Here is a 12,959-nt window from a genome sequence, read left to right as displayed (position 1 = left end):
AGGCCTACATGTCTCCAGAGATGCGCATACTAAAGAAGGCAGGATCAGTTTATCCCAATATGAAGATATCAAAATATCTTCATGCATTATTCTGTATGTCTACACACACACATTTCAAGTGGTTCAATTAATATATTTATAATGTATAATTAGGCCTATTTATTTCTATCAGTTTCTTCACTTTTCACCTCTTAATCTGTTCATGATGCACAAACATGCCAGTCACTACATCAAGTATAGTATGCACTTGATTCTGTACTTCTGTGCAAGGTTCGCTTGAAGTCTTGAAGGCTCAGGCTTTTGCCTGGTGCCCTCCGAGTCCATAGAAATGCCCCATGTTTTACAAAGACCTAACCCTACTCTGCCTCTCATTGGCTTTGACCCTGGTGTTCTTCTCTTCCGAATGCGGGTGGAAAAAAAAACAATGCATATGTGTGTGTGAAATCGCACCCTGTACTCCTCATTGACCTTAAAACATACTAATAATTCAATTAGGCTACCAATGTGTATGGGAACTGACAAAAACGTAATGCTTAAAATCTATTATTGTGTCATCAAAAGGTTAAGTGGGTGCACCGAAATTATGTGCAGGTTAGTTGTACCAGTGCAACCGATGTAAAAAGTTAGTCTGGAGCCCTGCTTGGGGATTTTCTAGAAATTCTCTGGATTAACAATGTAATGTTGGTGCTGAAAATGTATCGTTATTTTGTCGTGCTCGGTATTGGCTTTGCAATCAAACGGCACAATGATTAGGCTACATGAAGGTCTGATAGATCCTGCACCACGGTGGAAATGCAAAAGACAAAGGGCAGAGAGTAGAGGGCCCTTCCTGTAAATGTTTACGCCACTTGAAAGTCCAAGTACTTCATTCAGTGGAAAGAAGCCTTTGGGTCAGCCTGCAGACGCCACCTCACCTCACCTCACCTATTCCACTGTTTTCTAGAGGCACGGTCATGTCTGCCCCTAGTCCCCCATACCGCTCATTGCTGAGGCAGCCTTTCACTCTCAGACAGGGACGTTTGGGGCACTGCGCGGGGGCTCAGGTTGCGCTGTGCACCACTGCCCCATCCATGCCCCCAGCGACATGACGACGCTATCAAAACAAACAGCGCCGGATGTCAGCAGCAGCAGCAGCAATGTTGTCTGAGGCTGCTACTGCTGCTGCCGTGTGCGTGTGCGTGTGCGTGTGCGTGTGCGCGTGTGCGCGTGTGCGCGTGTGCGCGTGCGCGCGTGTGCGCGTGTGTGTGTATATTAGTGAGCCCATCAAGCAGTGTGTTAGTTTGTGCGTCTGACAGCCGGCAGCACCCTGTGGCTGCATACCTGCTTTTTGTGGTCACTGGGGTGTGTGCCTCTGCGAGGGTTCGTTGTGCCTGTACAGGGTGGTGTTGCGAGGCGTGTTTCATCAGCCGATAGCTGGAGATGCTCTCCTTTCTGTCTGCCCTACAACTGCCCTGACACAGCCCCTGTAGGCTATAGAAGCCTCTCTCGCTCTCTCTCGCACGCGCTCTCTCTTGCTCGCTCGCTCGTCAGATTGTTTATGAAAAAAAAAAAATCAGGGTAAGCTCTTAAGCGTGGGGTAATATCCCTGAGAGGCACCACCACCACTACTAACCAACAGTTGATTTTTGCAGTTACGTAATGGATTTAAGCCTTGGGAGACGGCTGACTGAACTGTGCTGCATCGCGTTGTGCTGCACTGTGCTCTGCTCTGCTTGGCTGTAGTTAGTGCTGCAGTAGTTAAGAAATAAGGAAAGTATATCAATTTCAGCGGTATTTAAAGAATGCCACCTTGCGGTTCGTGGATATATTGTTTGTTTGTCTTTAAGCAGGATTGCACAAAAACTGCTGTCTCGATTGTTATGAAACTTGGTGGGAAGGTGTAGCATTGGCCAAGGAAGAACCCATTCAATTTTGGAGTGCATCTGAATCACTGGGCGGATCCACAAATGTAGTTTCACTTTGGCTAATGTTGGGGCGATACAGCATGGCAGTTGGCCTTGGCGGAGGTCTGCACTCCCCAAGTGCCCTTCATTTATTTTGCGTTTCTTGTCCCTTAATATGTTGAAATGGTTGAGCTGGAAGAGTTTAAGAAGTTTAAAATAAACATAGTTGAAAAGACTATTCCTGATTGGCTTGTCTGTTAGCCTTGCCATGCCATGCAGACAAGACAGTCAGGAGGATTTAATGCAATCACTAGCAATACGACCACTTATAGTTACATGTCATATTCACATGTAAACTGTATTTTTAAGTGATTAATAGTCAGCCGGCTTTGTGATCAGGAGATTACAATGATGTGATGCACTTGTTAAATGTTCTATGCTCAGTCAGTGCAGAGGTCTAGGTGTTTTAGAATGGAGAAGACCAGAGACCATCCTCTTTCTCCCCTTCCTCCAAGCCAAAAGCAACATGAGGATGACCACACTCTTAGATAAGGGAGGAAAAAAAATCTTAGGACGGTTATGTTAGCGATGTGCTCAACACCGTGGTATAGCCTACCTCCTAAAACCGCGGTACACCTCCTAATACCACGGAATGGTGGTGATGGGTTTATTGTTGTAGCCCAAGCTGTAGTGATGTGTGTGTGTGTGTGTGTGTGTGTGTGTGTGTTGAATGGGTTGGGGTCTGAGTCTGAGATGCATCTCCATCTGAGCGGCAGCTGTTGTGTCAGAAACAGACAGCCTCCCATCCCTTGCAGCCAGAAACAGGCATGAACTAGGACGGCACATTGTGTGTTTTTCGTCTCAGGTGTTTTTGGATGGAGACATAATCAGGACCCCGTTGCTTTTTCGAAGGCTTCGATTGGAAGCAGGCGGTCTGCTGTAAGCTGCTTGCGTGTCGGATAATGTGGCATCTGCCCACGTGAGTCTGCCATGAGTGGCACATTGATGCGGGAGGCGCACTCCCCCACCGTCACCTGGCCCGTGAGGGATGTGTCGCGTCCCCCTTCTGTTCCATGGCCGTGTCACCTGTGTGGGAAGGCTGCGGGGTGTTGGATCATCTTTGACTGACGGCATGTCATCAGAGCAGGCATGAAGGAAGATAAGCATGAGCTGCTGTCTTTAGCTCTGGTCATATGGCACAAATTGTTACAGATAATTGGCAATTATTTGAAATGTTACCTTGATTTATTCTCATTTCACCTCATTCTTACTCACACCACTGAAAATCATATATTGAGTGTCAAATCGTTTATCTATTCTCTGGCGACCTAGAATCATTGACGTTAATCCTTCACTGTGAATTGGAATCATTTGATTAACATGTTCGAGAAGGACAAGGGGGGGCAGGGGTCTTCTCCCCCTTCAATCCCTACATTGATATCAGAGTAAACCCTTGCCCCATTGATATCCCATTATTTATCACTGGATTGTTTTAATGTCTATGTACAGACATTAAACATCATCTTTATTGTTTTGGAAAACTGAGTGTGAATGAAAATGTATGAATCCTATGTTGTTTTTACCTGATGCATTGATGGGATTTGTGTAAAAACACATTAGTCCTAAGCTGTAAGGGCAGCATGTTTACAGAAGTGAGCAGGCTGTTAAAAATGGAGACCTGCTAAAACTGAGTTGTGAGTTTAGCCACTGAACCAAAATATATTCCTCTTATTTGGAACCTCAGTCATTAATGGGTATCATTACTAAATATGACATTAACCTAAGGTGACCAGACGTCCCTGTTTTTCGCTTACAAAGATAAAAACATTACACTGTGTTGCAGGTGTTTATGTGTCTGAACTGATAATGTCCCCGGATTTTGTCTCAGAAATATGGTCACCTTACATTAACCTGTGTATGTGTGTGTGTGTGATTTCCAGGTCTTAGTTTGACTGACGGACCCATTCCACAGCCAAGGGAGCTGGATTACACTCGCTCAGATCCCCGGCTGGCTGCTATGAACACCTGAGAGAATTCTCGACTGACTTCATCCTCCTCCTCTTCCTCCTCCTCCTCTTCGCCAGTGCTTGACTCTCGGATCACCACTGCCCTGTGGATGGTGCTCCATCCGTGTGCCTCCGAGGAGCACTGAGGGCCGCTCAGCACACCTCCTCCACTCCAATCCACTCCTCTCTTCTCTCTCTCTCTCCGCCTCCGCCGTCTACTGCATCCCCCTCTTCATCTGTGAGAGAGACTACAACAATGAGTTCCCAGAGTCACCCAGGTAAGAGGTCTTTCACAGTGGCTGCGAACCACCTTCCCGTTTGCTCCTCAAATTGGTCTCTCTTTGTGATATTTCCTTGTCTGTCTTTGTCTCTGTCTCAGTTGGGTCAGATTCCACATGGCATTACCATGAGTTGCATGTCGGGTCAGGCCTATGCTTGAGTCCAGTGTCTTTTAAAAGGAGGTATATTTTTGTCTGTCTTTGTCTCTGTCTCAGTTGGGTCAGATTCCACATGGCATTACCATGAGCTGCATGTAGGGGCAGGCCTATGCTTGAGTCCAGTGTCTTTTAAAAGGAGGTATATTTTTGGTTTGCTGTCCAGGATTCTGTGTTTACCAACCAGACCCTCTTGGCAGCTGGCTGTATGAGCAGGAATAGCATGTGACCGGCCTTCAGGGGTGAAGAGCAGCCTTGAGATGCCAGCCAACTATTTGATTCTCATTCAGTGAGCCATCCCAGACACTGCTGCCAAAGTGGCCATAGAACTAAAACAACCCGAAAGTAAATGTATCAAGTTGAGGAAATAGTAATGGTCACACTCAGCTTTGCCCATTTGTCATTGTCTGTGTAGTTGTCGGCCCTCTTGGTTGTTCGAACCTGAAAGCAAGATTAGTGCTTACAGGAACAGCCGTGATCCCTCTGACCACATTTACCTTTTGTGCATTGTCTTGAACTGAAGCAAGTCATTCTTGATTGGCGAGAATTGTGCAGAGTGTATGCATGCCATTATTTGCGATGGCTTGTTCCTCAGTACGCTGTGTTGATTTGTGATCCTGCGGTCGTCAAACTTAAAACGTTTTTTTTTTTTTTTTAAGTTTGTTTGGCCATACCTGGCTTGTGATCCTACCAGTTTCTCTCACCACAGCCGTTGCTCTCCAGTCATTCTATTCGTGTGTGTGTGCTTGAGGTGATATTTCACAGACCCTCCAGATTCCATTCGGAGTGTTTTGGTTTACGGTAAAGGCCTCAGGTTTAGTCTGTAATGTGGTTGAGTTTAATCTCCCTGCTAGCAGTGCTTTCACTCCCCATGGTCACTGTGCCAGAAAGACAGAGGAGGAAGGGGAGGATAAAAAACAGTTTGGGCCTTCTCACATTTCAAATCCAAACAGCTCCACGATGATTAATCGAAAATATCTCAAACATTCATAAGGGCTTGAATACAGAAACTCCTGCTGTGTTGGAAATGTTATCATCTGAAGGCCGACAGTCCTACAGGCCTGTTCCTCTGAAACTTTTCAATCTCAGCACATTTTAACCAGTGTCTCGTTTCAGCTTTCATTTCTTCTGTTGACAAACTTCACATTCTTGTTTTTTTTTCCTCTTTTTGAAGTGACTCACCCAAGTCCGAGCATCTCACATCTCGTTTTTGTCAGTCAGCCACTCTCTGGATGAGTTTGGATGCAGCCTTATTAGCCAGTCACACTAATCGTGAGCCTGGTGCTACAAGACGGTAGCATTTGACGATGGGGCTTGCTAATCCCAGGGTTGATCTAATGACATAATGGGTTTTTCTCAGTGTGAGCTGAGTGCCAAACCTGGCCAGTGGTGCCACCTCTAGAGCTCTGTCTCCCCGCTCACTAATCCTCTTAAGGGGGATCCAGAGGACCAGTTGACTAGGGCTGGGGAAAAATAATGGCTGCATCGCGATGCTAACATGAAAGATTCTGCATCGAGGCAGGGACATTAAGTAATTTCAATTTTTTTTTTTTTTTTAAACAAAGTGATAAATTGAAATGCAGATTTACAGATTAACACTGGCAATACATATTACATGTTATGTTACACATTCCTTAGGGTCTTGGGATGCTACCCAAGTACAGTTAATGTAAACAAATCGTTCTACCACGACTGCTACAAATGCACCAATTAGATTTTAAATTAATTTGCCTGCGACTATGTCAACACATCAGTGAATGAACACATAGCTTTAATAAAGCTCTGCTGCTTAGGTTAATGCTAGTTGCCTTCTTGATACCTCTTCCTGTGTCATATTAATCAAATACAGTACAATCCACAGTTTTACATGTATTTACCAAAGATAGGCCTACATATTGATTTCTGTTCATACTACCTTGCGGTATTGATAATCATATTTGATCTTTTACAATCTTGCTGTTTATATGTTATATATTACCTTTATTGAACAGTAGCTGAATTATCTTGCAGACCTAATAGAAGGGGATATTTTTGTATTTGCATTTACAATGCAGTAGGATGCAGAATATTTAGGCTAGTATTTAGGCTTACTGCTGGGTAATCTTTATAAAAATAAGACTGCTTTTTTTGTAATGCAAGGCTTTCTATTTAAATTAACAGTTGTTTAATAAAGTAAAATAGAGTTCAAATCTGAGTGCTTGTATTAATGAAAAAAAAACAAGGACAAGAAGCATCGTGAGGCATCGAGAATCATTTTATAACCGAAAAGTTACCCTTTTGAATCGTAATTGCATCACGAGTCACTCTACAGTGAACCTAAGAGATCACGAGCACCAGTCTGGTCCTAGGGTCTCACCTCAGCAGTGGTCAGGCCTCAGTCGAGTGCGCCCCTCATAGCGTTTGGCAGATTACATCTTGTCCTTGGCCTATTGTTGCTGCATCTCTCTCTCATGTTATGTCTATGCTTTACTGAGTTCAGCGTTGCTACTGTGAGAAGTACTTTTTGAACAACAGTTTAAAATAAGTGCCAATAAGTGCCTTACCACTTTTTGTAGTGTGCAGTCAGAACACTAAACTACCTTTTTTGCACTGAACATATGCTTGATAAGCTTGGGGTTTTCTAATTAGAAAGAAGTGATGGAACGGTATGATCGTTCATTTTGCACACTTCCTAATCAGGCTAGATTAGATCAAGTGATGTTTGGTGTCAATAGAAGCTGGAGGGGAAAAAAATATTGAGCAAGTGGTTTTGGGTATCATACGTCAGGTTTAAGATACACCTGTTTATTAAAAAATATCTTTCTTCCCATGCTTTACACTATACTTTGGTCATTGTGTATATTTTCTTGCACATTCCAGGTGACAAAACAAATCTTTTTTTGTCCATGAGGATGTTACAGTAATAAGTCCTGTTTTGAAGGAGACTGAAGGTATGCAAATCTGAGGGAGGTCTTCCTTTGTTATGCTGAGATATTTACAACCCCCAAGCCCCCAACCCCCTCCCACAACCGCACCGCTTGGCTCCTCGGCTGGGCCCTTGAGCTCTGTGCTAGGAGTCCTAGGCATGTCACTGCCCGCAGACCTCACCAACCCCCAGCATCTGCAGCCCCTATTGCCCCATGATGGGTTTCCCAGGCCGCCCTCTGCCCTCTGCTCCCCTCGAAGCTCACCCCCACCTTCTGTACCATAAACTCCGGGACATTCCTGCACACAGGCCACGCTTCCCAGAGGAACCATAAAAGATGGTAGTGTGCTTGTTTGTGTTTGGCATGGTAAACCATAAAGCTTTCTTGTCTACCACAAGCATTGTACAGTACTCAGGCCACTGTCCTTCATTTGAATTTGGTTCTTAGCAGTTTGCAGAATTGTCTGACCGTTTTGTGGTGAAATGATTTTGACAAGCTAAGCAACCTCGTGAATGTTTGAATTTGTTGCCGGCCTTGTTCAGCACGTGCTGTGTAACCTTTCCTCTTTTTTTTCGAGGAAGCTGTTGTTCCTTTTTTTTTTCTGAAAAGAGGCTCATTCAGATTAAAGATTAAACGGCATTAAATCTCTGAAGCACAGTTAGCACTTGATACTCGTTTTTCGGGTTTCCTAGAATTCCGGAAATCATCGACCTGCAGTAACTGTGGTCTTGGAAGGCGCAAAGATACGCAACAATTCATGTGTTTGTACAAGAGTCAATGATCCTGTCTGTTCAAGGAATGCAAGTTTTATGATTCACCCTCTGACCTGCCTTTCCTCTACTCTCCCCTCCTCTCCTGTCCTTCTCCTGTGCCTTTTTTCACACCATACTGTCCGGCTAATGCCAGTTCCTGTTGACACACATTTGTATGACCTTATTTATATGTTGGCCAAACACTCTTATCCGGTGAGGCCACGCCAGGTCACCCTGGGCCTCTTTGTTTCACACCGACGTGCTGGTTTTCGCAGACTTTTAAGGTGTGCCCAAGTCTAGATTGAAGGTGTGGTTTTTCTGGCTCTGTGCTAATTTCAGCCCGCTAATTCACCTGAGCTTGCCAGGCAACTACTGGCTTTCCCCCATGCCAGTTAATGTGTTTCAGCTACTGGGCCAGTAGCACGTTTACCACTTGCATTTAACCCCAAACTAGCATTCCACCAGGTAGCATATAACCTACACATCCTCTTGGCACCAAATGGTCCTATGGTTCTACTTCCATTGTGTGCGTTCACCATAACGTATGCCTGAATATGATAAGGGGTCCACTCCACCCCAGAAAAGTACTTACATATGTTTACACTTGAGTCTCTGCTGTGTGAGGCGCTGATAAGTAAGGGCAGTCTGTTTTTGAGCTTGTAACCAATTGTTTTCAATGTAGGGTAAGAAGGTTTCAACCTAGGTAATCATCAAGGTACATCTTTACAACCCCAAGGTTCCTCCCAGTCCCTCTGGCCTGGCCCCCAGATGCCGTTTGGTGGGGTAACCGAGGCCATTGTCCTGGATGCTTAGCCTTTGGCCAGAGCATGGTGGGGTGGCCATTGTCAGGACTAAGAATTGTGAGGCTTTATTGCACCATGGCTGGAATTGATTATGCCATGTCCTGAGGGTAGAGGGTAGGTTTAGGAGCCTGGTTGGCAGTCAGTGTTGACACAACTCAGCCCAGCTGCAGATGCTGTAGGGATGTACTAGTGCCACCACAGTGTCATGTTCTCTATGTCCCTCTCTCTTCCTTTGTCTCTCTCTCTCTTATTCACTCTCTCACTCTCTCTCTCACTCACTCACACACACACACACCTGCATATGCAAAGCATATCTAAAATATTGGACATTGGTAAGAACAATACACACAAAAGTGTCTATTTCAATCTTGTAATCCAACAAAATGGCAAACCACAATTAAAAGCAGTGAACAATTTGTTACTTGCAGACCCAACATGAGGCTCCACTTGTACCAGAAAAAGTGTGATGTTGCCATGGTGTCTGGCTTGTTTCTTTTTGCCCTGGTGACAGCACAGGGGTAGTTCTGTAACTCCTAATCCCACATCAAGGGACCATGAAGTGGGAGAGTGTGTTACTTGAGCCAGTTAAATGTAATGGGATTTTATATTCACTCAAAATGTGTTGGATTTTAAGACATTGATTGAACGTTTGAAGTTTTTGGCATGTTTTGTTTTCTACTAATTTGTTGTTAAACCAACATACATGTTAGTTTTACAAAGATGATTTCTCACACATTAGGCTTCGTTGGCAAATGCTGTATATCATTGGCATACTTTAATACCTGACATTTTAATTTATATACATGGTGCACTTTTTGTCCATCTTTCATCCGTGTACTTAATGATGTGAAGCAAACTTACTTTACTGTGCAGATACTATGCATGTTGATGTCATGTTGTTTTAAGAGTAGTTCAACAGTTACATCACCACACTCCCAGCGCTCATTTGCGCTCAGAAAAGCTCTCTGGTGGAGCCTCAAGAATGCAGGGGCTTTAATGGGATACAGTGACACACATGCAGGAATCCAGTGCTTTTCTCTGAAGCCCTGCAGGTGGTGGCTGGACGCTGGCTGGCGCATTGAGATGGCCAGCGGTCAGGTGGCTCAGCATTCTGCCTTGGGGTGCCCATGGGAGAACAGCTGTGTGTGTGTGTGTGTGTGTGTGTGTGTGTGTGTGTGTGTGTGAGACTGTGTGTGTGTGTGTGTGACCAATTGGTGGATGTAGTGATCCAAAGGGCCCCTTTTCACTCTGGATGGGCCTCAGCTCATGTTGAGCAAAGGACCAAATGAGAAGGCTTCTAGGATCCTCTGCCTTTCTTGATTCCTTTCTCTCATGACTGAAACAATGAGGATCTGTTTGCAGAAGCTTTTGTCCCCCCCAAAAAAAGCATCATCACTGTAACCAAGTAGATCACCAGATGGTGGTCCTTTTTAAATGTATGTCAAAGATTTCTGTCAACATTGCACTTTCTGACCTCATTGTATTTCAAAGCGAAATTATTTTTCCCCCCTTCTCGTGTCCTTTAGAAAAGGGAGGCGTGTGGGAAGTGAGAGGCCTTTGTCAGTGTTACACTTGGGTGGTGATCTTGGCTCCAAGGGCCGTATGTGGCATAGAGTCCACAAGTAGGTTACACGCCTGGTTTGGGATCTGGTGCGCAAGCGAGCAAGCTTCTCACAGGGCCTCCGTCTGAACAAGCCCCTCTCTCCCGCCGTGATTAATTGCTGGCAGGCCGAGCCGAGGGGATCTTGCGTCAATAAATCGTCATGAAGGCAACTCCCCTGCTTGGAACATAAACACAGAGATGGGCCTGAGCCACGACTGAAGCAAAGCCAGAGCTTGTTAGGGTTCTCGTCCTCTGTACCCCACGGTGTCATGCCACACCATTTTCTTTTTAACACCCTAATTATACTGGGGGAGTACTTAGCCAGGCTCTCACAAGGACACTTTTATCCAGCCAGAACTATGGCTGGGATCTTGGTAGCCATCGTGCTGACTCCTTCCATGCCACATCAAGGCTTATTAGTTTAATCTAGCTTTCTTATTACTATGTCGTTTTTCCCCCTGATTGTTCATTTTTGATTACGTGTAGATGCTGCCGTTGTAACTGATAGCACGGCACTTCTTTATCGAAATGTTTTTATACATAGGCGCTCTTTGATCTGTGCCAGATAAATGTTTCCTTGGGCATATGTCACAAGATCAATCTTCAAGTCCATACATCAGTCTCCTGCTCTCAGCCTTGGCCACACAGTTCCTCCCACCACTGGTTGTAAGGGCTTTGGGCTTATGGTAAGGGCGTCCTTGGGAATACACCCTCTCACGAGAACCTCTACCACATCTACCATCACATACCTGGAAGGGGAGACTGCTTCTGGTGGGAGGTGGATAGGAAGAGAATTGCACTGTGAGGATCACATAGCAACACCATCTAAAACCCCTCAATCCATCCATCACTCCCTCACTGTGGCAGATGGCTCTGAATTATTCATATGAAGTTTGTGGGTAGTGCATGGCAGTGAATTTTGGGAAAAGAAATGAACCAGACCAATTCCACAAAAATAGAGGGGAAATGAACACCAAGGCCTTATCTGTGAAATGAAAGGTAATTGCACTATAGCATTGGTAAATTACTTTTATTAATTAATGGGAATTTGTTGTCATTTGTTAAAATGAGTCTTTTCCTCTCCCCTTTTCTGATTTAGTGGAGGTTCTGGACCTTCTGTTTACACCTTTTCCCAAAATCTTGAGGATCACTAGATAAATGGTGATTGGCTGTTTGAGGTACAGAGATGATTGAGTGCCTTGAAGACCTTCATCTTTCCTCCTCGTCTGTCACCATGTCTTTGGGTGGCTGAGTAAAGGAGTTGTTATTCCCAGTGACATTTCAAGGTACATTAGCCTGACACTGATATGTGACATTCCCTCCGTGCTGCTGCATGGTACTACCACACTCAGGATCTTTATTCATTCATTGACTTCCAATCAACCCAAGAATGTATAAAGTCCTTTGAGTTGACTCAAAAGAAACATCACTGATGGCACATTTCCACTATGGGGTAAAGCCCCGGTGTCTGGCGAAAGGTTTCGACTTCTTTTGTTTCTATCTGGCCTAGATGGCTTCAGTTCGGTCCTGGAGTGAGGCAGAGCTGAATTGGGGCTGAACTAGGGACTCTCTGAGTGGAATACAATGCAACAGTTAAACCAGAGACATTTTAAATCACCGAGGTAGCGTTAGTTTAAGTTGCCTTTTAAATGGAAATGACTTAGCTTGCATTTGTAATTAAAAAACGTACGGATAAATCAATTGCAAAAAAAATCAAGGACCGTTTCCAACTATTTCATGTTCAAATATTATTTATTTCTTTAACATGAACCTGCGCGACAGTTGCTTAGCATTGTTTAGAAGTTTATAGCGTTGATGTTCTCTGTCTTCTGTTTCCAATACAAGTTTGCAAACAGAGTCTAATTACCTGTGCATAAGCCCGAGGAAAAGCCTTGGGCTGTTCCTGGCCCTGGAATAAAGTGTTATTGGATTTGGCATTGGATGTTGCCATATATCCTACAGAGACTCAGATTATGTGTAGTTTGTCAGCTCTTGTTTGAAAGATCAGTGGACATTATGCAGCAATACGGACAGGTAGTCAGCGCCACCGAACCACCTAAACCGTTAGGGTTTGCCTTGCTGAGTTATCAGAAGCTGGCAGTGAGGGATTATGGAAGCTCCTTTTTTAGGACTATGGACTGCAAAAAGAATCTTCAGAAGTAATCTTCAAAAGATGTGCTTAACCTGACACAGCCTGTCAAGGGATTCTTTTCTGACGGAGAGAAAAAACCCAGGTGGAGGTTGCAGGAAGTTAATTGATAGTATTAAATTCTTGGATTAAGTGGAAAGTATTTAGGACTGTTTTTACTATTTGCATATATCCAATCTTTGCCTTCTTCAAGCAAGACAGGATTGATTTTTTTTTTTTTACCAGCAGTGAGGCATTATTTCGCCACTTCCTCTAAACCATAGGCCTACTGCTCGATGGATTTCTCTGTAAATCTCTGTGTGTCTGTGTAATAAAATATGGTATTATGATTCCTGAGCCACAGAAATACCATTGTTCATACACATCCATTTCTCTGGAAAAATATCTCAATGGAAATATGGCTTTGTAGGTGGAACAAGAGTT

The 12,959-nt window shown here is 44.3% G+C and overlaps 1 protein-coding gene across 1 annotated transcript in view; it reads left to right on the top strand.

The window, feature by feature from the left end:
- Positions 1 to 4,140: 4,140 nt before the first annotated feature.
- The window catches only part of hdac4 (histone deacetylase 4), a gene marked incomplete at its 3' end in the record, with an annotated part of 153,170 nt that continues 144,351 nt past the window's right edge, over positions 4,141 to 12,959 (top strand). The window contains 1 exon segment of the mRNA XM_080838238.1: positions 4,141 to 4,167. Within this exon segment, the coding sequence (XP_080694364.1) occupies positions 4,146 to 4,167 (22 nt within the window). The 5' untranslated portion in view covers positions 4,141 to 4,145.

The sequence above is a fragment of the Sprattus sprattus genome (genome assembly GCF_963457725.1).
Source record: "Sprattus sprattus genome assembly, chromosome: 5".
NCBI lineage: Eukaryota > Metazoa > Chordata > Actinopteri > Clupeiformes > Clupeidae > Sprattus > Sprattus sprattus.
This window is presented reverse-complemented; position numbering and strand designations above follow the sequence as displayed.